Source organism: Eretmochelys imbricata, chromosome 15 (assembly GCF_965152235.1).
Source record: "Eretmochelys imbricata isolate rEreImb1 chromosome 15, rEreImb1.hap1, whole genome shotgun sequence".
NCBI classification, from domain to species: domain Eukaryota; kingdom Metazoa; phylum Chordata; order Testudines; family Cheloniidae; genus Eretmochelys; species Eretmochelys imbricata.
Window position 1 is genome coordinate 25,111,512 of NC_135586.1, and position 26,362 is coordinate 25,137,873.

Below are 26,362 nucleotides of genomic sequence, written 5' to 3' on the forward strand. Positions count from 1 at the left end.
AGAGGAGTCACAGAAAGTCATCAGTATGGCAAAGAGGCAGCAGGGCGTAGGGAATGAGCATGGGCCCAGAAGTCAGGAAATTCCTGACTTCTAAAATTGGCTCAGCAAAAGTTACTCTTAATAGCTCTGGACAAATCACTTAATTAACCTCTCTGTGTTTCACTGTCCCTATCTAGGAAATGCGGGCAATATTTATGGTACCTTCATATCTTACAAGGGTGTTGTGAGGAATAATTACTTCATTTTTGTTTAGGTTTCAAACATATAAAACATCATAGCTCAAAAGATTGTCTCTTTCACCAACAGAAGTTGGGTCGAGCTTACACAGAGCTCTCTGTGTATCCTGAAAGCTTGTCTCTTTCACCAGCAGAAGTTGGTTCAATAAAAGATATTACCTCCCACACCTTGTCTCTCTGATATCCTGGGACCAACAGGGCTACAACAACACTGCAAACAACATATAGGTGCTAAGTAATTTATCGGTGCTTATAATAATGTAAAATAAAATATATTTAAAATTATTTTGATCACATGCATATGAAAAATTAAAACGCATGCTTCATCAGATTTGTACATAAAACGTAACTAGTGAATATCATAATCAATCTACATTTTAACTGTCACAAACAAATGGCTACTCTATGTATTTAACAACTGATACAGACAGACATCATGACAGGGTTGGACAGACAAATAGACAGACACAGAGATACACACAAGGGAGACAAGGAAAGAGAACACAACAAAGAGAGTAAGTGTGATCTGTGTAATAGAGATTCTGAAACTGTGGGCTGTGGAGCACTGGTGGGTCACAAAGCACTTGGTGGTGATCTGTGGAGGTTACCTATGCAAGCTCGTGCTGTAGTTTCCATGGGGATTCATAGATATTAAGGTCAGAAGGGACCATTATGATCATCTAGTCTGACCTCCTGCGCAATGCAGGCCACAGAGTCTCACCCACCCACTCCTGTGATAAACATCTCACCTATGTCTGAGCTATTGAAGTCCTCAAATTATGGTTTAAAGACTTCAAGGAGAAGAGAATTCTCCAGAAAGTGACCCGTGCCCCATGCTACAAAGAAAGGCGAAAAACCTCCAGGGCCTCTTTCAATCTGCCCTGGAGGAAAATTCCTTCCCGACCCCAAATATGGCGATCGGATGTTATTCAATTGCCAATGAGAGAGGACGTGTCCTCTGGATCATGAATGGAATCAAAGATTTACGTGAGACAATCTCGATTAAGATATAGTCCACATTAAGGAATAGTTTGAGAATTCTGGGTCAAGCACCATGGCCAGGGCAAAATAACCATACTGGCCCACTAAACCTACCCAGACATATGCATATGACCATGTGGGGATGCAGAAAAGCTATAACCAAAGCCAAGGTTATTTCAGGTAATATTTAAAGAAACAGTGTTTTTGCCCTCAGACTGAAACATGAACTCCAGCATCAGAGGACACAGTACGAATAGGAAACATTAATATTTAAAAGCTACATTTGTCTGGTGGCTCGAGCAAAGGTGCATTTTTGATTGTGCATTGCAAGTATTTATGGATTAGCAACCAATGTTCCTGCATCACCTGAAGTTAGCATATTGTTGATGAGTTCCAGGAAACCTTCTTCTGCCACATGGGCATCTGTAAACAGGAAAATCATCGACCTGTTCTCAATACCAAGCTTTACATACAGTGTTTTTAAGTCTTCCCGGAAATTATTTTCTCCATATCCTCGACTCAGAACAATTTCAAACACCTAATAATGTAACATAAAAATACACTTGAAAGACACAGAATATTGTAGAGATGGGCCAACAACATGATTTTGAATCTGGAACGCAACTTCCCCAGGGTTCTGGTTTGGTCCCATAACTAGTAAACATATAATGTGAAAGTAAAATGGTGACAAAATATTTACTGCTCTGTATTCTCTTTAAACTATTCCATCCCCACAATCCTCCAGGCTCAGAACCTCAAAATCATTTTGGACTTCTCCCTCTCCTTTGTTTCCCCACTATCTTATTTAGATGTTTGTACATCACTGGGCACGATGAGGCCTCACTGGTGCCTCCGAGAACTACTGCACTACAGATAAATAACAACAGTGGCAGTTAAAGGCTACTGATTTTTCACTTAGATCTCCAAAACCCACCCTGTATTCTCTGTTCCCACCCACAAACACCCAGGTTCAAGACCTCATAATCTTCCATGCCAAATGACTGTAATCTCCTATCTCCAGCCTCCAAATGCTCACCTCACCCACTTCAATCTCTCCAGAGAGCAGCCATTACCCTGATTTTGACTTCACTCATTTTCCATCATTGTCTGCATCAGGCTTAATTTCTGTGATGTCCCTTTCAAGGCTCTACTCAATTTAGGGACCACCCACCATTTATCTATCCTCACCACCTTTTAGTGAAAATGTGCAATCCCACAGACCTCACATCCAGCTGTATATGCAGCCAGTCTTGCAAGGGACTGTTTTCCTGAGCCTCCCACTCCTACAAGCAGCGCATGGCCACGATCCATCCGTATGATGCGATGCACGCGGGTTAAATGCTCCAAGGCATCATCAAAAAGCACCAGATTCATTTTTGTATTAACTTCATTGTACTCTTCAAGAATCTCCTTTAAAGCCAATTTGTTAGACAGTTAACAACAGAAATGGGAAATGCTGAAAAGGTTAATAAACAAACGTAATGTAATAACAATTTATTTAGAAGCGTTATTACACAAAAGGACATTGAGAAAAAACAGATTATCAGAAAGAATTTAGCATTTAGGATTTCTTCAGCTCATGGAATAGATAGATGTTCACTGATTTCTATTATTTCATACCCAAACCTACTGCCAATGGAAACTATATGTGCATAACAAGGGGCTAATAGACTCCTTAATGGTTCCAAACAAGTTTACTTCACACAAAGAACAAACAAAAGCCTGAACTGGAATATTATGAAAAATGGGCACTATTTATTTACTTTGGAAATGTTTCAATTTCATGGATAAATCTGTTTAAAATCTAATCCAAAACTGAGTTAAAATGAGTTACCGACACCTGTCCTTGAACCCCCCTAACCATTTTTCTTGCTTTACAATCAGTATTTTCCTGTTTGTAAAATGTTTTTCACACAAACAGCAAGGGAAAGTACAACTCAATGAGGAAAGAGTGAAAATGACTATATGCAAAGCACTGTCACATGCACAAAGTAAATGAACTGATAAAATAAGGGGGAAATACTTTTCTCTCTCTAATCCTTTTCCATTTGAGTGCTCTCAGTTGTTATTAGTCACAAAAGGGGGAAAAATTCAGACTGAAATATGACTTTTCTGTTGACAGCATCCCTTATAAAAAAAACCCCAAACTCATGTTTATAAAACTTGAATTACTTACTTCGAGCCCAGAATGTCTCCAACTTAGGTTTTAGTTAAATGTCAGAAACATAAAGATTAAATGAAGTGAATGCTATTTTTCTGTAGCTTTTAGTCTGGAAACTTGTCAAAGTCTGAATGTACCGCAGGTGGCATGAAATCATAGAAATGTAGACCTGGGAGAAGCTTGGAGAGGTCAGCTAATCCATCCATCTATGTTATAGCCACACCCACCTGAAGGGCAAACTGTTGTCAACTATGGGTATGGCTACACTGTAAATACAAACCCAAGCTGGCCTGTGCCAGCTGACTGAGGCTCACAGGGCTTGGGCTAAAGGGCGGTTTAACTGTGGTGTAGATGTTTGGACTTGGACTGGAGCCCCAGCTCTGGGACCTCCCACCTCGCAGGGTTCTAGAGCCCAGGCTCCATACCGGAGCCCGAATGCCTATATTGCAATTAAACAGCCCCGCAAACCAAAGCCCTGCTAGTACGAATCAGTTGGCACAGGCCAGTGTGGGTTTTTATAGATATACCCTATAAGTTTATACAGACAAACTCATACACAGATGCTGGTTAAAGCACTATACCTGAAAGAGAGCTTTTGCTGCATCATAGTCCTGGATGTCTTCATAAACACGAGGTTCCCCTTCATTCAGTGCCATTCTGAAGTCTCCAAAAAGAATAGGGTCTCTCATGACCTGCTCTAAATCATCTTTGTAATACTCTTGAATCAAGCCTTGTATATGCCCTTGTACCTTGAAGTATATAAGAGCAAATAGTTAAAATGATGCAAGGAGTTCTGAATTCAGGAACACTAGAAGGGCCTGATCCTGCAAACTCTTACTCATGAGCTATTTGATTGATTTCAATGAGGCTACTGGCACAAATACAACAGCTGCAGGATTGGACTCTACTAGCATTGTGTGTTTATCCTCTAAAACCCTGCAATATATACAAGCAGCCCAGGCACCACTGATGCCAGTGAGCTGCACAGGTTTAACAGAGAGCAGAATATGCCCATTATAAAAAACACGACCATTATTCTAGTAAAATGACATACCACCCTTCACTCTTATAGTTAGTTCTGATGTCTTGCCACCAGTGTCGCCCACACTTCATTCACTCTTGTAATACATAATGTAGACACATATTGTATACAGCACACACATATGCACATAAATATAAATGCATTCATACACTCATATATACATTATATAGTATTGGATGCAAACATATCAAAGTGTAAGGAGATTTAGCACATCAAAATGTTTTTTGTTATTCAAATATTTTATGGTACTACACAAGAAATTGTGAGCTCCCCATCCTGCAGCCTTTACAGAGACAAAATTTCCATTCGGCCAGTGTATAGCTGCCTAAATTCATAGTTTTTAATACTGATTGTCATCAGTTTATCTCAGGGCCTGATGCTAACCCTTAATCGGGTAAAACTCACATGATTGGGACTGGTAAGCTTCAGGACTCAATACTGCAGAGCTATATTGAGATGATGGTAACCATGGCAATGAAGCATAGAGTCACAGAGTTTAAGGCCAGAAGGTCACCTAGGATGACCTCTTGTAGATGCATGAGTAGTTCACGGAGTCAGCAGAAGCCTAACACGCATGCAGCACCTCATTCAGCTTTCCAGTGCTATATTTTATATATCTGATGCCTGTAATGCCCAGAAGTTTGTGATATCACAGTAAAATCACAGCTTAAATGACCTTTTGTCCGTTTGTGGGTTTGTTCACTTATTCTGTTGTAGCCAGTTACTAACCTTTTTCATGGTTTTTACATCAGTGGGCTATGGGTATGTCTACACTGTGAAATTAGGTCGATTTTATAGAAGTCAATTTTTAGAAACCGATTTTATACAGTCGATTGCGTATGTCCACACTAAGCGCTTAAGTCGGCGAGTGCGTCCTCACTACTGTGGCTAGCATTGACTTACAGAGCAGTGCACTCTGGGTACCTATCCCACAGTTCCCGCAGTCTCTGCCCATTGGAATTCTGGGTTAAGCTCCCAATGCCTGATGAGGCAAAAACATTGTTGCGGGTGGTTTTGGGTACATGTCGTCAGGCCCCCCTCCCTCCATCCCTCCCTCCGTGAAAGCAACGGTAGACAATCGTTTCACGCCCTTTTTCCTGGGTTACCCGTGCAGATGCCATACCACGGCAAGCATGGAGCCCGCTCAGCTCACCGTCACCGTTCGCCTCCTGGGTGCTGCTGGCAGACGCGGTACTGCATTGCTACACAGCAGCAGCTCCTTGCCTTCGCGGCAGACGGTGCAGTAGGACTGACAGCTGTCGTACGTCTCCTGGGTGCTCCTGGCAGACCTCGGTGAGGTCTATCAGGGCGCCTGAACAGACATGGCTATTCTCCTCTTAGAGCACCGAATGGGAGCCAGAGACTCCAGGTCATTCTCTTCTTTAAGTTTCATCTCATGGAGATTCAGTCCTGTCCAGAATATCATGGGAGCTGGAGGCTTCTTCCTCAGGCTGCTCTCCCAGCCGGCAGCACTGCACAGTTCACCTACCCCAGCCTACCCCTCGCTCCCATGGCTCATGAAGCCTGGACAGTAGAGAGGAGCAGTTCAACTATAAGGCTGAGCAAGTGCAGAATGGTGGTAGAATGTGCCTTTGGACGTTTAAAAGCTCGCTGGTGCTGTTTGCTGACTAGGTCAGCTCTCAGCGCAACCAACATTCCCATTGTTATTGCTGCTTGCTGTGTGCTCCATAATATCTGTGAGAGTAAGGGGGTGACGTTTATGGTGTGGTGGGAGGTTGAGGCAAATCGCCTGGAGTCCGATTTTGAGTAGCCGGACACCGGGGCGATTAGAAGAGCACAGCAAGGCGTGCTTGCGCATCAGAGAGGCTTTGAAAACCAGTTTCATGACTGGCCAGGCTTCGGTGTGACAGTTGTGTGTGTTTCTCCTTCATGCAAACCTGCCCTCTTTGTTGATTTTAATTCCCTGTAAGCCAACCACCCTCCTCCCTTCGAAATAAAGTAACTATTGTTTTGAAACCATGCATTCTTTCTTTATTAATTAAAAAAAAATGAGATAACGGACAAGGTAGCCTGGGTGGGGTGGGGGAGGAGGGAAGGACAAGGTCACATTGCTTATTGTAGCCACACTAAAAATCAAACTGTTTGAATGACAGCCTTCTGTTGCTTGGGCCATCCCCTGGAGTGGAGTGGCTGGGTGCCCAGAGCCTCCCCCTCCGTGTTCTTGGGCATCTGGATGAGGAGGCTATGGAACATGGGGAGGAGGGGAGGCGGTTATACAGTGGATGCAGTGGGGCTCTGTGCTCTTGTTGGCTTTCCTGCAGCTCCAACAGACACTTCATCACGTCCTTTTGCTTCCCCAACAGACGCTTCATTATTTCTGTTTGCTCCCCCATTAGCCTCAGCATCGCGTCCTGCCTCCACTCTTCACACTCACTTAATTCTTTCCTGGCCTCTGCCACTGAATGCCTCCATGCATTAAGCTGTGCCCTATCAGTATGGGAGGACTGCATGAGCTCGGAAAACATGTCATCGCGAGTGCGTTTTTTTTGCCTTCTAATCTGCGATAACCCCAGGGACGGAGATGATAGGGGAAGCGTAGAAACATTCTACGCTCTACAATTCTGGGGGGACTGCATGATCACCTGTGTTGCTGAGTTCGCCATGCTGACCAAACAGGAAATGAAATTCAAAAGTTCCCGGGGCTTTTCCTGTGTACCTGGCTAGCGCATCAGAGTTCAAAGTGTTGTCCAGAGCGGTCACAATGTAGCACTCTGGGATAGCTCCTGGAGGCCAATACCGTTGATTTGCATCCGCACTACCCCAAATTCGACCCAGCAAGGTCGATTTTAGCGCTACTTCCTTCATCAGGGAGGAGTACAGAAGGCGATTTTAAGAGCCCTTTAGGTCGACGGAACAGGGTTGGTTGTGTGTACGCAGTCATTTATAAATCGAACTAACACGGCTAAATTCAACCTAACCCTGTAGTGCAGAACAGGCCTATGTTTAAATCAATTACACTGGTGTAAAACTGGAGTGACGCAGTGGTGAATCAGGGCCACAGTTTGATTTCAAGACTGTAGTAGAACAGTTGTTATCTTTACTGTTTTGAACTAATTCCCATATTAATATAAAGGATTACTAGTAAATGGAAGAAGTTACTTACCAATGTCTTGTCTACTTCATTGATCAATCTATCATGGAAAACTCTCAGGCACTCATTTCTCCAGACTCGCAACATCTGTGTGACTGTTTGGAACCTATATCAAAGTTAAAGAATCAGACTTTACCAAATCAGTGGACACAACAAATAAGGTGGTTAATAGTGCTGTTATCAAATCAGGATTTGTTTCCTTTTTCACTGGAAAGAGTAACTTTATCTGCAGAGATCATATTTTACAGTTCTTGTCATCAGGAACAATATTACAATTCAGGATTTTCTAAACTCCTTTCCTCCCCTAAGTGATGTATCTACAATGAAAGGCAAAACAGAGACAACTGCATCTATGCATAGGTTCCTTTTTTACCTACCTGGATAAAAAAAGAAATCTACATAGCTATTCACATAGCCCAATCACTGATTAATTTTATCTTCAATTTAATTTGATTAAAACCTCAGTAATCAAACACTTTTACCCTTCATTCTCAGCAATGCTGTTCAGGCAAAAGTACTGGTTAATTTGGCTATAAAAAGTTCCCATTTAGGTCCCCAATTCAGCAAAACATTTAATCATATGCTTCAATTTGTCCTAGTCAACAAAGCACTTAAGCACATGCATGTGCTTAAACCCCACTGACTGAAGTACAGGCCTAAAGTTTTGTGCTTAAGTACTTTGCTGAACTGTGTTGGACGGCTGAATCGGGGCCTTAATAATTAAAGAAAAGGCCACAGCACTTAATGGGACAGAAGAAAAACAAGTAATGATATTAAAAGATGCTTTACAGATATTTGTTACTGACTTCATTAGCACTGCCATGCACTATGCAACCTGGAGGTCAGGTGAATAACAAGATAAACCATTAATTTACTCAAAACAATAGGAAGCAACTTGACTGAAATAAGAAAAAGGCATTGCAATCAAAATTAAGATCAAAGCTGTGGCATAGCAGAAGCCGGGTAGCTGAAAGTAATTATAGACACAGCATCCCTAACCTATGCCATTACAGATAGGCAAAGGCATATTGACATGGGTTGACTTAAATGTCAGTCTTAAACAGGTGATAACTGAACAGCTGAGAATTATGCTAGAGCGAGGAACTCTCACCTGGGGTAAAGCTGGCAGAACAGACGCCTGCACCAAGTGCCCCCCTGATCCTGGCATGGAGTGTGTGTCAGGAAAAGGAGGTGGTGTATCAGAGCACAGTGATCCTCAGCTGGTATACGGTTCTTTAGGGACTATATGCTGCTGGAAGTAAATCAGAGAAGCTCTAGACCTCTCTAACTCACACCACAACTTAGAATGGTCCAGACACCCCCTTACTATCAAGAAGCTGTATCTGACTCCCTGATACCCAATTCTCCTGAGCAAAGCACAGCTCAGCAGCAGGAGAAAAGCTACCCCTTATTATCTCCTATTTATGTGACTGCTACATATGGGTTTCAGAGTAGCAGCCATGTTAGTCTGTATTTGTGAAAAGAAAAGGAGTACTTGTGGCACCTTAGAGACTAAATTTGTTAGTCTCTAAGGTACCACAAGTACTCCTTTTCTTTTTACATATGGGTGTTTTCCAGATAGCAAAACTGCCTCGCACTGGGCCAGATCATAAATGAGTGTAGTTCCACTGAAGTCAATATTTCTAAATATTTTTTCACTTACCGCTCTGGGGTTGTAAGAACAAGTCCATTGTAGACCCTGGAGAGATCACGCAGATTAAAAATATAATGGAATTTGGAAGGAGTTGGTGGTAGATCCCGGACAATTGCTTTATAAAGTTCCAAAGTACAGAACGTCATCTTGTCAGCGATCGCTGCTATAGAGTCATTAAAAATCTGCAAACATGAGAAAGGCAAGAGTTCTTCACGAGACTGATTGGGGAGAAATGCGTTTCATCAAACATACTTCACTTTCCTACTCTTCTACCCCTACTTGACAGATTTAAAATAAGTCAGTGCAAGATAAAATGTTCTTCAGAAATTCAGTGTATAATGTAACGTGTGCATCTGACATTTAGTCTGGCTATTTTATTATTTAGATTGTAAACTCTTTGGTGCAAGGGACATCTTTTTGTTCTGTGTTTGTACAGCACCTACCACAATGGGGTTCTGCTCCCATGACTGGTGCTCCTAGGCACTACTGCAATATGGATAATAAATAATATTCTCATATATAAAATTGCAATTTCATGTGCTCAGTGATGCAGTTTAATGCATTATATTTAATTTTCTGTGTTTCTTTTCAAGTCAATATTTTGTAGATCTTTGTGCATTTACAGTAACTGGCTATAGGTAGCTATGAAAAACATCAATTTACGAAGTGTCTTCTGGCTTAAAAGTCTATTGCTCAATATGTATCAATTCAGCACAAGATGACCACTCTTTACTAATTTTTTATTAGCAATATTCTTTGAACAGCTACAAAAAACACTTACTTTATGGTGGGTTTTCTTTTCTGATCTTAATAATATTTTAGTATTTATACTATCTGAAGACCAATAAACACATTAAAAAATCCCATTACAAGGAGAAAGAAAAGAGGAGGGAAAGGAGAAGAGAAAAGCATGTAAGGTTCTAAAATGAATCAGAATGATTAATGTGGAGAAGTGAAAATGATTTGCAAAACTGTTTGTCAGCAGCAATGTGGGGCCTGATCCAAAAGTCTACATTGAAGTCAACGGAAAGACTCTCATGATTTCAGTGCGTCTGTGGACAAGGACCATGGTGGGTAACAAAATCTCTTAGTAGAGTGATTGCAATACTGCCAATCTGAAGTGTGGCGTTATTGTTTGCTACTACTTCACACCACTTTGCCTTCCCAGGCAAGTTGTTCCCTATTTGGAGCCAAATTCTTCCCTTGGATAAATGTATGAGGCTCTCCCAACTTGAATGAAGACCCAGGAAAGTATCTGAATGCCCACTAATAACAGTCACCAAGCTGTAAGGGAAAGATTGGCCACAAACGGGAAGAGGGGAAATCATTAAAAGAAACACTTTCAGGTTCTGTAGTTTCATGGAAGATAAAACTAATTAAAAATAACAACCCTATTAAGCCTTTTAAATAAATTAAAATTACCTCAGTGTGACCTTTCAAGATGGAGGCATAAATCAAATGCAAAGATTCCTCAGAAGGAAAAGGTACATTGAAAACACTGAAGAGTGAAATGAATCGAGGGTCAACTTCATTACGACCTCCTCCAGCTTTGCCCATGGCAGCAATAAAGCCAAGGTCTCGAAGACTCTTACAATTCATCTCCTTACCACGGTCATATAAGGAACCTTTTTCCAAGAGCAACTTCAACAAGGCTATTGGTTGCTGTGTGCCATATTCATCAACCTTTGTAAAATGAAAGAGCCAACATATTTCAATCACAGCATGTCTGAGTCACCTGTAACTACTTTGAGCAAGAAATCATTAGCTCCATATTCAATAGACTATTAGCATGTCTAAGTAACATTTTGTAGGGCTTTGGGCACTGATTGTCCTCACTCATTCGGATTGTCTCAGGTGGGGAAAGCACCTCATGTTGCTGATGAGTGACACACAGGTACACCCCTACCCAGCTCTTGGAGAGATATGGATGGATTCTAAGGAAGTCACATCTCATGGCGCCAATATCAACCAGAGGGAGGGTCAGTGTATCACAGGAATTTTAAGGGCAAGAAGAAAGGAGGATCCTGATGGCGGATCCTGATGGCAAAAGAGGCCACTCAAGACAATCTGCCACCATTGGCAACACTTCAGTGTGATGCTCCCCTTCTTATAGGCCTAGGGCAGCAAATTTGGCCCAGCCATCCCTCTGTCATGATGAAGGAGTTGCTGGGCCAAATTTGGGTGAGTGGCATTGCAACCTCACACACTGAGTCACAATGCCACTCAAATTTGGCCCGGCCACCCCTCTGTCATGGGGGGCTCTAGGCAGCTGCCTAGTTTGACTATAGATAGAGCGACCCCGGGATGGCAGCCTATCCACCAAAAAAGATACATTTTTAAAGTTTAAGAGTGATATTGTAATAGCACTGAAATATGCCAGGGTGCTCAGAGGTCCAAACCTTAGAAATTGGAAGGTACAAAGCTGAAGTCCAAGCGTGTATAATTAACCCAGTTGGACCTGTGCATTAATGGACCACAAGAATGCAGCCTATCATCTTCTTATGTTATATTGCAAACAGGATTGTAGCTTACCCTTGGCATGTTCATATCATCCATGAAAACCAGGAGGCGCTTTCCCATAGGGGGTCCATAAGTATCCTTAGTACGTTTCTCTACATTTGCTTCTAAGTTTCTCTGAATGTCCATTGATGTTGTGCGAGAAGAAAAGTTAATTATTAGCAGCACCTACACAGGAAGAAAAAACTTGATCAAAACGGTTTTTAAAAATATTTTAAATGGCACTTTTTAGACAATGTTCTTCACATTTGACAATATGAACAAAATAGCACACCAGCTGTACATTAAACACCATTCTGGTCTGGCTATTCATGTAGAATATAGCCAGTGTCACTCTGGGGGTTCAATAAGACACCAAGATGGTCATTTGATAAATACATTTTTATCTTATAAAAAACTGAATCCCTATTTACGAATAACTACATTAATCCAAAAATATTTTAGATACTTAGGACCTTGCAATCAGAACCCTGCATCCAAGTGCAGCCTCATCAAAGTCAAGGGAGCTGTGCACAGACTCAGGGCTCTACCAGTGCAAATCCAGTTGTTGAATCGGGGTTTTAAACTGGAGGTATTATTTCACCCACCACGGAAATGCAGCCACCTCTGGGGTGAAATGCAACTATTTAACAACATACAACATGAGAAAGAGGAAAACACAGGTTTTATAAACAGAACAGAACCCACAAGTACATACGTTAGTGTCTTGGTTTAGGTTTTTTAGAAATGTTTGTGTAGTTGCAGTCTTAGAAGTACCAGATTCACCAACAAGAACAACAGGGTGTTTGATTTTTACCATCTGTTCTAACAACCATGTAGTGCGTGTTGTATCCACAGTAGGAACTATTAAAAAAAAAGAGTAAAAGATCAATTTAAAATGCAGCAGAGCTGGAGGTTTTGCATATGTAAGCACTGCTGGTGCAAACCCATACTGTGTTAATATACAGTTGCATAAAAAGAGTAATCTGAAACAGCAGAGAAGTAACCGTATTTAAGAACAATCTTAATTGCACAACCCTCTCTTTTCAATATTTATTGTGGCAACTTTATTTATGTGTGTTGAAATAGATTACATTCACCCCATGCACAGATCCAGCAAAAGCTTGTGCACCATTTAAGCCCCACTTAACCGCTATTTTGAGGATTTAACTGGGATTTATGAAGGCCTTTTACTGGAGCTCTGCAGAGGTGAATTTTGCACTGTGTGACTAGATTGAAGCAATTAGGGATAACTTTAGTGGCCATATAATTTATTTGTGTTTTCAGTGAAGTTGACATGTACTTGCTGAATTGTTACTATAAAATTATATGCATTACTTTGTCATAACTGTACAACTCACTTGTCACTATTTTATTATGCTCACATAACAACTTATATTGTCAGATTTCAGAGTAGCAGCCGTGTTAGTCTGATTTGAAGGTATACATTGTCCCCAAATGTGAAATAGTTATGGGTGAGGACAAAGTCACAAAGTTCAGCCACCAGGTTTGCCGTGACATTATCGGGGATAGTGTTCCTGATGACTTGTAGGCCATCTTTGTGTGGACTGTTGGTGTAGAGGGCTTCTACATCCATAGTGGCCAGGATGGTGTTTTCAGGAAGATCACAGATGGATTGTAGTTTCCTCAGGAAGTCAGTGGTGTCTCGAAGATAGCTGGGAGTGCTGGTAGCGTAGGGCCTGAGGAGGGAGTCTACATAGCCAGACAATCCTGCTGTCAGGGTGCCAATGCCTGAGATGATGGGGCCCCCAGGATTTCCAGGTTTATGGATCTTGGGTAGCAGATAGAATACCCCAGGTCGGGGTTCCAGGGCTGTGTCTGTGCAGATTTGTTCTTGTGCTTTTTCAGGGAGTTTCTTGAGCAAATGCTGTAGTTTCTTTTGGTAACCCTCAGTGGGATCAGAGAGTAATGGCTTGTAGAAAGTGGTGTTGGAGAGCTGCCGAGCAGCCTCTTGTTCATATTCTGACCTATTCATGATGACAACAGCACCTCCTTTGTCAGCCTTTTTGATTATGATGTCAGAGTTGTTTCTGAGGCTGTGGATGGCATTGTGTTCTGCACGGCTGAAGTTATGGGGCAAGTGATGCTGCTTTTCCACAATTTCAGCCCGTGCACGTCGGCGGAAGCATATATTGTATTATGGGATTTCATGACAGGTTAATTTTTACTCTGACTAGGCAATTAAGCCAGGCTCTGTGATTTTCCTGGCTTGTCTACCCTGGGAGACTGTGGGTTGGTCTTTTTCACTGGTTTAGCAACTCCCTACTTTTTACCTTAGTAGTTATGTAAAACATGGTTCCTAACAATCCTTAAAAGATGAACTGTGAACTAACTCATTTTTTATCCAACTCCAACTGCTTCTTTATTATATATAAAGATGGCCTGACTGTTCTTTTTTTCCTTGTCCTTTACATTAAGATGTATCATGAATATCAGTTTTCCACATTCCCCTGAAGGGTTTTGACAAGATCCTTGAAGAACTTGAAGGGTGACACCCCACAAGGCTGGACCTGAACAGTTGATCTCTGCCACTGAGAGGGAAGGAGTGTTGAGTCTAAGGCTATGTCTACACTTAAAATTCTACAGCCCCACAGCTGCAGCTGCACCAATGCAGCACTTAAATGTAAAAAAAGTTACTACAGCAATGGGAGGGGTTCTCCCGTCGCAATAGTTAACCCACCTACCCAAGAGGCAGTAGTTAGTTGGACTGAAGAATTCTTCCATTGACCTAGTGCTGTCTACTCGGGGATGTAGGTTGGCTTAACTATGTCGCTCAGCAGGGTGTGGATTATTCACAATCCTGAGCGACATGCAAATGTGTAGACTAGCCCAGCTGTCTAAGGTAACAGTCTATTATGATGGCTCCAGCATGAAGAAGGCTATCAAAGCCCAATATTTCTAATTGGAAAAAAGGGCAAAAAAAGAAAAACCCCTTGCAGTAAACTTTAAGGCTATTGTTGAATATCACAAAGGAGCAGTAAAGAGCAAAAATATTTTTTTTTGCCTTGTCATTCATCTTCAGTTCCTGAATGAAACATCCCAGAATGGAATCCTGCACTGCACAGGTTATTTATTACTAGAGGGCTATAGATAGCACATTTTAGATTAAAGGATACCAACACTTACCTAGAATGTCAATAAATTTCACATCAAGCTTATGAAAGTATTGAGGAACTAGTTTGCTCCAAGGTATCCACTTTTTTTGACGCCCATCAAAATGAAAGTCATACAAAGTTGGAAGCTGACCTGCAATCCACAATGTGGTTCTCGTTTAACAACTAAAGATCATCTGGGACATTGAAATATTTCAGGAGAAACATCATTTGACTAAGATAAATGTGCAGGGTGAGATTTTGTAATAAGAGGTGCAGCACAGAACTCGCAGCCTGGGGGAGTATCCTATGGTATCTTTAAGTCACTTTGGTGCCCTCTCAATCTTGGGTTACTCCAGGGGCTAGAGAGACCCTGACAGCCTGTCTAAGTCATCTGAGAGACAAGGTGGGTGAGGTTATATCTTTTATTGGACCAACTTCCGTTGGTGAGAGAGACAAGCTCTCAAGCTTATACAGAGCTCTGCTTCAGGTCACCTCTCTGTAAGCTTGAAAACTTGTGTCTCTCACCAACAGAATTTAGTCCAACAAAAGGTATTACCTCACCCACCTTGTCTCTAATATCCTGGGACCGATATGGCTACAACAACGCTGCATGTCTACATTATGGCAGTCTCCCCAGACTTCCCACGGCCATAGTGAGCGCTGCCTAGAGTCTATGCAGCGCTGAGTGCTGAGGCCTCCCTGACAAGCCATTCCCACCCAGCCCCCAGACCACCGCTATCCCAGGACTTGCAAGGGGGACCCTCAGGAGGAGTCTCGTGGCTGTCTTCCACAGTGTTTCCTGCCTGGGCAATCCTCCCCTGGGTGGAACTCTTCTCAGAGAGTGGGTCAGTACTTGAGAGTCATTCAAAGTCAATAGTAGCAGATGGCTCTCAGTGACAGTCCTTCAAAGAGGTGTCAATAACACCTTTCTAGCACAAGACAAATGTCTGGAGTGCAGAACAACACGCTGCCCTCAGGCAAGTTTAGACATGATGTTCAACACATCTTGTATTTAACTGTGACACTCTGAGTACATTTCCCAGACCTGAAGCAGAGCTCTGTGTAGCTTAAAAGCTTGTCTCTCCCACCAACAGAAGTTGGTCCAATAAAAGATATTACCTCAGCCACCTTGTCTCTCTAATATCCTGCATACAACATACAATACAAACTGTTTGATACAGGCATATCCCACTCTGTCACAGCTGTTTTTTTTTAAAACAAGGGAAGTGTCCCAGATTAAATTATAAATGACAAAATCCTACCTGGCAGTTCCCCTGGTTTAGCCATGACATTATCATCTTGAACCATTGACATTGAGGAAATACGTTTAATACTTTCATCAAATTTAATTCTTCCAGTATCAAGGAGGGTAGCACCTAAAGAGGAATACAAAGCTTCCAGGAAGTAGCATTCCAGAACATCAGGATCATCGGGTTCCAGGACTACTACGGCTTCCAGCATCATAGTCAACTGCGTCACCTGTGATAAAAAATTGAGAAACAACGGCTTCAGATGAAGTTCAGAATTATGATGACTTTTAATATGCCTTCTTTTCTTTTCATGCCTTTGGGGCAAGGCAATATATTCAAATGTGTTGTGATGATTTGTGTGCATATAGGTGTGTTTCTTCTAATATAGGTATTCATTAAAGTAAAATAATAGTGTTAGCAACTGACTGTCTTTATTTTAGTGGAAATAGAAGCGTATTTTGTCTAGAGGTCATACTGAGGAACACTTTGGTTTCACCGCTGTCATTGGCTTGCTGTGTAAACTTAGAAAAGTTATGTAGCCCCTCTGTGCCTCAGTTTCCCCTTCTGTAGAAGCGTCTTAATCAATACTCTTTATATCTTACCATATTTAAATCTGTTTGGGGAACAATGGTTTTCAGCTTCTCTCCTTGCTTGCCATCCACAATTCCTTCTACAATCATATCGATAAGGTATGGTACGTATTTTTCAAAGAGACGATTTAATTCAACTTGTTCTTGCTGAGAAAAAAGAGATAGGACATAGCCACACAGAAACATTAAAAGCCAGTTTGCTACCTGTCTAACCAACTGTAAGTAGTCTTAGGACTTGTCTAAGCAGCCCCATAATTTGGACTACGAGGGTATGAAATTCCACACACACTAGCATCCTGCAGTCTAACTGCCCTGTGTGGATGCTGCGGGTGTGAATGAGAAGGTATCTAGGTCTGTTTGAAAGATGACTATGTTAACATGAACTAGGTACCTTCTAGTCTGTGCCAGCAGCATCCACATGGGGCAGAGCACAACAATTTGGGACACTGCAATTTCCACCCCTATAGTCCACATTGTGACACAGTTTAGACATAGCCATAGAGATGTTCCCTGTACCAGAGGAGGTCTGGGTATGGTTCCCTCAAGAGGTGCAACATCATTCTATGGGCCAGATTCTCAGTAGGAATAGATCTGAATCAGCCAGCTGAAGGCAGTAGAGCTATGCCAACTAAAACCCACTATGCATCTGGTCCTTTGAATCCAAATCAACTGAGAACACTGAGCCAGCCCAAGGGTTAACTCTCGTAGAACTGAGCTGAATTCACAGAATTCTTGCTTCTCCAGTTTCCAGAAAGATCAGGACATGTTGCAGGAAGAACTTAATCAAGTGAGGAACTTCCAGGTATAGGAGGCCATTCTCTAGATCTCTGCTATAAAACTTGGAGTCTGGTGTCTTTCTGCTCACACTACAACTCTTATCAGCTGTATGAATGGATGACACATATTTGTTTGTACATAATACAGGGATACTTGTTATAAATACACTTTAAATAGATTATTCTTTTTTCTGTACAGGTAACCTTATTTTTAACATAGTAACAGACATGGTGGTGTACACTGAACAGATACATCATGATGCCTACTATTTTGTTTTAAAGTACCCTAATGAATTATTGGTATACTGGAAGATTACTACCTTTTATTTGGCGTATTATGAAAAATCAGGGGTGGTGAAGATGGTTTCTTGGATTTATTACAGGATTATACTTATTTATTGCTGATAAAATTGGTTGAAGCCAGGGCATGGGGGTTACTCTAGAGCAGTGGTTCCTGAACTTTATTGGCTCACATATCACCTGTGAAGTGAATGGCTGGAACATCAAGATCCCATACCAGCAGTGGAACTCTTTTACTAAAGTATATTATTCTATGTTAGTTCATTTTCATTTCCTTTTGTCTTGGGATTTGTCTACACTTAAAAAGCTGCAGCTGCATCACTGTAGTGCTTCAGTGAAGACATTCCGTACACCAACAGGAGGGGTTCTTCCATTGGGGTAGATAATCCACCTCTCTAAGAGGTGGTAGTTAGGTTAATGGGAATATTCTATCGACTAGTGCTGCTCTACACCGGGGTTAGGTCAGTATTGCAGAGCTGTGGATTTTTCACCAGCCTGAGAGGCGTAGTTATACCACAGTAAATTCCTAGTATAATCTAGGCCTTGGTATAACAAAAAGCCTCTTCAAAGCAACATGCAGCATATTACATAAGCAGGGGTCATGGATTCAGTACTTTATAATATGAATCGGTTATTCTTATGACAGTTTTTGGCTTTTATTCTGGAAATCAAGCACCTCCTGCTGATCTGTTTTTATATTATTTGTTTCCACACCAAAGAATTAAAGGTTAACATGCTCATTTTCTTACAGCTCTAATCAAACTTGGTAATAGTGATCTATCTGTATGACAAATGAATTCTAAAGAAATTCAGCCAATGAAGGTGCCACAATTCTATATTTAATTCAGGTAGTTTCTGAAATCATTATCTCATCAAAACCAGCAATTTTCTACCTTGTTTCCTCTCTGGTTAAGCCATTTCTCCCAGTAGGGCTTATATTTCAAGTTTTTAGGATCTACAAAGACCATCCCACAACGGGATACGGTAGCAGGAGATGCATATTGTAAGTCTCCAACCTAGAAAACAAAGTTGCAATGATGGCCATAAATAACTTGAAACCATGAAGAGCACTTGTGGCTCCTGCTTTTCAGAATCTGCAGAGGCAGATGTAGTTAACCCTTTAGTTGTTGTTAAATGATGTGGTCATTACTCACCTCAAATAACAGAGCACAGTGAGTCTGCAGCCTGATGCGCTCCCCGTTGGCCAAGGTTAACAACTTGTTATCATCCATTACAGAATTCATATTTTCCACCCAGAGAGCATCCACATCTCCATCAAATAAAATGTACCTGTAGACATGTCAGACAAAGGGACCTTGAATAAACAAAAAGAAAAGGAGTACTTGTGGCACCTTAGAGACTATCTTTTTGCGGACACAGACTAACACGGCTGCTACTCTGAAACCTGTAGAATAAACAGTGATTCATCTTCAATACTCCCCTCATGTTTTGAAATTAACAGGGCACAGTCTATAGATTTATTTCCTTTTTGAAGTACTATCATCATCATCAAAGATGTTAGCTCAATTTTAGGATAAGCATATGAATTAACTCTAATGGAAGAGATTTAAAGGCTCTCTTGCCCTTTCCATCTACCTGCCTAGTTCCCATTCACCTTACTAGGAATACTGAGCTCACATTAACAGACTGCTACACATCTACAGGCTCAGTTCATACAAATTTGCTTTTGAGATTGCTTGCCTGCTGAGGCTCAAGCATTCTCCTGCCGAAGTACGAGAGGAAGATGTTCTCCTTGGGCCTGACCCAAAGTCCACTGACTTTACAGTATATCCACCTTGGAAAAAGCTGCCTAGTGGTGGGGAAAAAAATCACCAAATGTGTGGCACCACATGTGAGGGGGAGAGGACTTAGTCGCCACTTGGAAGTTATGGTATACAATAGGGCAGAGGTAGAGAGCTCATAGGCAGATCTCCCCAACCTGCCTCAAACAGCTCCACAATTCCTCTCCCACCTTTGTGGCCTCATGAGAGTCACTGAACTCCTCAGCTTTAGTTTCCCCATCTGTAAAACTGAAATATCATTACATATCTCATTCAAAGGGGTGTGTATTAGATGCTGTTTTCAAGTGCTTTCAACCAGAAAACTCTATTTAAGAACTAAGCAATACTGTTAGTTCCCTTCTTCACATGTACAGTGCACAAGGCCCACAAATGTGCAATGCACAGGGCTGCAATTGCAGAACTAATAATATGTTAAATTTGCGTCTGATGAAAGGCCATGACTATTGCCCAGTTTAAGGTAATTCAATGGAAAGGGAAAAGATAGTATCTTATGTAGCTTAAAATCACTCTAGTAATTCAAAATAAACTTAAGAGAATGATTCCTTACCTATCAGTACCTGTGGTTCTTCAAGATGATTTGTCCACATGGATCCGCTCATATTGCACCTGCATCTAATGCATGCAAGATCTCATATGTATGAGGCACATGTGCACCAAGACTGGGATCCACATGGACAAAGACTCAAAGAAGAACTGTCAAATACAGGTAACATTTTTAGCAGAAGCTATTGTCCCTACAGAATCAGATTGGGACACCAAACTCTTAGGACAATATCTTTGTTTGGTTCCTATCCTCTGGGTATGTTCCCTTCATTTTTCCTTAGGACTGTTAATCTAATTTGTATTAAACATAAAATAAAGTGACTGTAAAATTCAGAATACCTAAAAGTTACTAATATATTTTCTAATTCTTAGGTGGTTACCTTCGCTCTTTCTTATCAGTAGGTTTGTTGATTTCCCTGAAGATGTTTGATAGAACTCCATCTGTCCAATCTCGCGTGGTAGGGTCAAGAATACCATACAGCTCAATCACACTCATGGCTTTAGGGTTCAGCATATAAACCTTTGTCACTAATCCTAGCCTAAGCAGAGAGATAACAGAAAGAACAATATTACCAAACACACCACAGCCCAAGTTGAACTTCACACTAAGCAAACACTACAGTAGGATAAAGTTTTAGGGAAGATCCAAGCATGACCACATAGGACTGCTGCAGTACATTTGTCCTGTAGACTATGCCCTTTTTCAAATTCTGATTCCCTTACATCTACTTCTGTGCTCACCTGGTTTGGGCCTGGCACAAAGTATTAATGACAACAGACTTGCCACCTCCAGTAGGTCCAACCACCATAGTAGTATGACGAGTTAACATTGTCTCATACATTTGAACTACTTTATCCACCTGAAAAATAACATGAACTTAGATAATTGTTTCAGAGTAGCATCCGTGTTAGTCTGTATCCGCAAAAAGAAAAGGAGGACTTGTGGCACCTGAGAGACTAACAAATTTATTTCAGCATAAGCTTTTGTGAGCTAAAGCTCACTTCATCGGATGCATGTGATGCATCCGATGAAGTGAGCTGTAGCTCACGAAAGCTTATGCTCAAATAAATTTGTTAGTCTCTAAGGTGCCACAAGTACTCCTTTTTTTAGATAACTGTGTATACAAAACTCATATGGGCCAGATTTTCAGTTGGCGTATATCAGTATTGCTCCACTGACTTCAGTGATGCCACTCCAATATACACCACATCAGGATTTTACCCACTGTTTACAACAATAATGTTAAACAATTCAACATTTTTTCTACCTGGATTGGTAAAACGACATAACCACCTTCTTCCAGCACGTGTTCTACAGCATCGTTAAAGTTAGGGTAGCGGACTCGAGGACAATCCAGGCCAGGAAACAGGTCAGAGATCAGGCCAAGGAAGAGCGGTACATCTTCAAACACAAACTTAGGAAGATTCATATCTCGGAGAGCTCTCATCAATACCACATCCTAGACAAAACACAAAAGAATAGAGAATCCCCAAATATTCAACCAATTTTCAAAAGTGTAAATAGCCTAGAAAATATTTGTATAATACCACTATACAATTATTTTAACACAGTGTTAGCAATTTTTACTACATGCACTCCTGATACCTTTAGATAATTATCTTGGCACAAATTACTATTGGAAATAAAAGCCATTTCATCATGGTGAAGCTGATCAGTTTCAACTGGGATTTTAAATTGCATTTTTTCATTATATGACCCAAATTTCCAAACACTGGTGCTGGAATGTCCCAAATTACTGGTTGTTTCTTGAATTAATTCACACAGGCTCACTGTTAACGTACTTATTTCCTTTAGAAAACTCTGCAAAACCCACATTTGGGTATACAAATGTACTGGAAGGTATGGTACAATTAGCAGCTTTGCATGTGCAAATATGGGTTTTGATTATACAACTGGCATATAAGCATTTTTGGTGAGCATAATTTAAGTGTTACATTGGAAAATTTTACTCTCTATATTCATCTAACCTTTGCATCCTAGATATAAATATTAAGGCCCAGATCCTCAAAAATACACAGGTGCCTAATGGCAGTTAGGTGCCTAAATACCTTTAAGGACCTCGCCCTAAGACCTTCAAACATATGTACAAATTATATACAAACTAAGGGTTAAAACAGCCATACACACTTTCTTTTATCTGCATTTTGTTGATAACGTGGCTACCCATATTTACATACCCTTTCTGTAAGCACTGCATGTAAGGAGGTGGTACCTGAACGTTGTGCAAGGAATGATGCTGCTTAGTAAGTAAATCATTAAGTGGGAAGACAAATGCCACAGACAGGAAAGCATCCCTATTTCTGTAGCAGATGTACAAACGGCATTCTCGATACAACCAAAGATACCATGAATGAACTGCTACATACAGTGGGTCAGATCCTCAGACAGTGATAATTTCAATGAACCTATGAGAATTTACACCAGTCATACTGGGGCAGTTCCTCAGCTGAACACAGTAAGTCTACCTCATTAATATCAGGTGATCCTCTCTTCAGTTCTCCAGCCATCACTAGTACTGACTTGAGAGCACGCAGTCCAAAGTCATAATGATGCTGTTTAGAAAGTTGCTCTCTTGCCAACTTGTATAACACTGTCATCTTTTTGGCAAGGGCCTATTAGAGAGTGAAGACAGAGAATCATAAGAAAGAAGTCCCAATCCACACACCACTCATGTACATGTTTTTATTTTACTTTACTTTGAAGTAAACTTTCCCTACCTTTGCCAAAAGAAAACCTTCAGAAAAGAGCATGATTTCACAGATTTGCTGGAGATCTGGTACAATCACAACCACAGGCCTGAATAAAGCTTTTACAGATTCAGGGAGCTCAGTACGGCCAGCATACCCAGGATTCATGGTGATAAAAATGCCCATTCGTGCATCGAGGGAAATTTCCTGCCCTTCAAACTAAAACATGAACAAATGTCAGACTATACTGACTCTGACATAAAAAGATAAAATGGCAAAAATTCTTTGCACTTCTCTACTATACCTGTTACCTGAGGATCTCAAAACTTTACAATAAATAATAAATTAAGCCTCATAACTGCCATGTCAGGTAGGTAGGTAGGTAGGTGTTATTATCCCTGTTTTACAGGTGGGGAAACTGAGACAGGGAGCAGTTAAAGGGAAGTGCTCATCATCTCTGAAAATCAGGCCACTTATTTAAGTGCTTAAATATGCACTTAAATACCTAACTCTTAATACCCATGTGTAATATATTTGCACAGGTAAACTGCATCTTATGATAGGCTCCCCGAATCCCATGCCTTAAATACAAGACTAGCCTTCTTTCTCAAGAGGTTTTGGGTGGGTGGATGTGGGTGTTTACCTGAAATGTTTTCAACTGATTCATTAGAGCATTTCGGATTGTCTGGATCTGAGAAGAGATGACTGAAAGCACAGAAGCATCTATACGATTAAATTCATCAAAGCATCCCCATGCCCCACACTGGGCAAGACCGGAGAAAATTTTACCAACTGCCTGAAAACAAAACAAAAACAGCCCAAAAAAACATTCAGCACATTTTGGCATATAGTACACCTGTAAAGGACTTAACAAAGCCTATGGTTACTTGTCTGCCTTCCCACTCCACAATCTATTGCTAGGCTTATTCACTCTATGCTGGTGGCCCACAATGAGCTTAGAATCTTATCATCTTGCCACTGATTCTCACTGTTACAAGGCAAAGCCAGAATCCTGAGCTCCAGCCATCTCAGGAACTTAAACAAGAAACAACATTTTTTTACTATATTTAATTTTCAACTGCATGGGATTTGTTTGTAATTAGAATAGGTCTTCTGCAAAAGCTAAGGACAAGTCATTTAGCCTGGTCTTTGTGCATAATGGTGCTAATATCATGTTACCAGAGAACACAGCCTTCCAACTCTTACTTTGAAATCCATGCCTTCGCCGCAGTTTGTTACAACACACAGCAAGCCCAGGGCTTTGGCCAGATCCTTGGTTGTCTCAGTTTTCCCTGTACCTGCTGGCCCTGCAGGTGCTCCTCCCAAAAACATGGATAGAGCCTTTTGGAAATAAACCACAAAAGCAAGGCTGAATGGAGCAGGGTAACACACTGCAATTCAGCTCAAAGGCTTCCTACAGTACAATATAGTTTACCGATGTGGATATCATATAAACTGTTACACCTGAGCCTGGGTTTGGGTTGTTTAGCAAATATACTAATTAGAAGAGCAAGTCAGTCAGAGACTGCATCGCACTCATGAATTTCATGATTTATTTCTGCTTCATCCCCATTTGTGCTCTTCCTTCACCTCCCACAGCTGCCAGAGTGCCTCTCTCCTAGCATTTCCAGTTCTGGCTCCTGCCAGTCAGCTTTTACACTGCATGCACCTCAACAGCCTCTCCAGCAAAGATTGATCCGTAAGCATGGAAAGTCAGCAGAGGATTAGGCAGAACAGAAGATGGGCACCAGAAATCAGAACTGAAAATACTGGCTGAGGTCGGAGTTTTTAGCAGCCAACAGCAGAGGAACTGGAGATCTCACAAAGTGGCTCCACCATCACTGTAATAATGCCTTAAAATGATCAGCTTTCAGCCATGATTTTAAGAAAACAACCAGCCTTGAAGCTGATCTAGCCTTTTACATAGTCTTTAAAAATTTCAAATCACATGGGATTTTAACTGAGTTTAAATATACTTTTATATAATGTGATCAGTTGCGGAAACAGAAAGGGGCAATAAAATAATCATGTTGTGAACCCCAAGAAATATATTTCAGCAGAATATCATATGACAAAATCCCTTTAATATATACCTGTGTGAGCGTTAGATAGATACGATCTGTAAGGGGAGTGATGACTAGTCTTCCATTCAAGCCCATATATTCATAACCATAGGAAAAGGTGCCAGTGCACTGACGCACATTCAGGTCATCCGGCTCTCGATCCCAGTAAAAACGCAGCTGGCTTTCCCATTCAAACTCTCGAGCTTCCATGATGCTATAAAGGAGAAAGCAAAAGATTGTGAGTACAGAATACAATCTCTCTGGAATTATCTCAGCGGGTCAGTGGATTACCTGTCTCTTACAAACGTATCAACAATATCTCTGGCATGGACATCAATGATGAGAACAGTATTGTATTTTTTTCTGTCATTTCTATTTAACGGCTTTGTGATTCGGGTAACCACGGCATCAATCTGCTCGTGCATTCTCTTAGCATAAAGTTTCATTGCCTGTTTTTCTCCTTTCTTTACTTGGTGAAAGACGTCTTCCATCTCCCAGGTCCACCAGACCTGATTAGCAGCCAGCACCATCATGCCTTGATACATCAACATCCAGTCAACTCTATGGAAAATATGGATAATATATTTGAAAGAACAGTTCTACCCTGAATGTTTGGAACAACTATGACACAAATCTGTCTTTCTAGAGACAAGAGAGCACTCTGTAAAGGTGTCTAATACTATTTTAAAAAAACTAGGAAATTCCCCCACAACAAAACTAACCTGTAGTTAAAGGTTACTTAGTGCAATTAATAACAAGACAAGAAATACCATTACACAAATCATCAACACTAAAAACTAGGGCTGTCAATTAATTGCAGTTAACTCATGCGATCAACTCAAAAAAATTAATCCCGATTAAAAAAATGAATTGTGATTAATCGCTGTTTTAATTGCATTGTTAAACAATAGAATACCAATTGAAATTTATTAAATATTTTCAGATGTTTTTCTACATTTTCAAATATATTGATTTCAATTACAACACAGAATACAAAGTGTACACTGCTCACTTTATATTATTATTTTTTATTTCAAATATTTGCACTGTAAAAATGATAAAACAAACAGTATTTTTCAACTCACCTCATACAAGTATTGTAGTGCAATCTCTTTAACATGAAAGTGCAATTTACAAATATAGACTTTTTTGTTACATAACTGCACTCAGAAACAAAATAATGCAAAACTTTAGTGCCTGTAAGTCCACTCAGTCCTACTTCTCATTCAGCCAATCACTAAGACAAACAAGTTTGTTTACATTTACAGGAGATAATGCTGCCAGCTTCTTCTTTACAATGTCACCTGAAAGTGAGAATAGGTATTCCCATTGGACTTTTGTAGCCGGCACTGAAATATATTTACGTGACAGATATGCTAAACATTCATATACCCTTTCATGCTTTGGCCACCGTTCCAGAGGACATGCTTCCATGCTGATGATGCTGATTAAAAAAATAATGAGTTAATTAAATTTGTGATTGAACTTCTTGCGGGACAATTGTATGTCTCTGGCTCTATTTTACCCGCAT

General features: G+C 40.8%; 1 protein-coding gene across 1 annotated transcript in view; it reads right to left on the minus strand.

Annotated features, from left to right (window-relative positions):
• DNAH10 (dynein axonemal heavy chain 10) overlaps nucleotides 1-26,362 on the minus strand; it is a 97,850-nt gene that overhangs the window by 27,903 nt on the left and 43,585 nt on the right. The window contains exons 31-52 of the mRNA XM_077835358.1: nucleotides 25,123-25,392; nucleotides 24,862-25,045; nucleotides 23,975-24,109; nucleotides 23,412-23,564; nucleotides 22,799-22,987; nucleotides 22,547-22,693; nucleotides 21,328-21,519; nucleotides 20,801-20,919; nucleotides 20,440-20,598; nucleotides 18,869-19,004; nucleotides 18,608-18,730; nucleotides 16,651-16,785; nucleotides 16,061-16,277; nucleotides 14,830-14,949; nucleotides 12,401-12,546; nucleotides 11,719-11,871; nucleotides 10,609-10,869; nucleotides 9,196-9,368; nucleotides 7,545-7,638; nucleotides 3,960-4,127; nucleotides 2,439-2,627; nucleotides 1,584-1,755 (exon numbers count right to left, since the gene is read on the minus strand). Coding sequence (XP_077691484.1) covers nucleotides 1,584-1,755; nucleotides 2,439-2,627; nucleotides 3,960-4,127; nucleotides 7,545-7,638; nucleotides 9,196-9,368; nucleotides 10,609-10,869; nucleotides 11,719-11,871; nucleotides 12,401-12,546; nucleotides 14,830-14,949; nucleotides 16,061-16,277; nucleotides 16,651-16,785; nucleotides 18,608-18,730; nucleotides 18,869-19,004; nucleotides 20,440-20,598; nucleotides 20,801-20,919; nucleotides 21,328-21,519; nucleotides 22,547-22,693; nucleotides 22,799-22,987; nucleotides 23,412-23,564; nucleotides 23,975-24,109; nucleotides 24,862-25,045; nucleotides 25,123-25,392 — 3,635 coding nt within the window. The remainder of the gene's footprint in view (nucleotides 1-1,583; nucleotides 1,756-2,438; nucleotides 2,628-3,959; nucleotides 4,128-7,544; nucleotides 7,639-9,195; nucleotides 9,369-10,608; nucleotides 10,870-11,718; nucleotides 11,872-12,400; nucleotides 12,547-14,829; nucleotides 14,950-16,060; nucleotides 16,278-16,650; nucleotides 16,786-18,607; nucleotides 18,731-18,868; nucleotides 19,005-20,439; nucleotides 20,599-20,800; nucleotides 20,920-21,327; nucleotides 21,520-22,546; nucleotides 22,694-22,798; nucleotides 22,988-23,411; nucleotides 23,565-23,974; nucleotides 24,110-24,861; nucleotides 25,046-25,122; nucleotides 25,393-26,362) is intronic.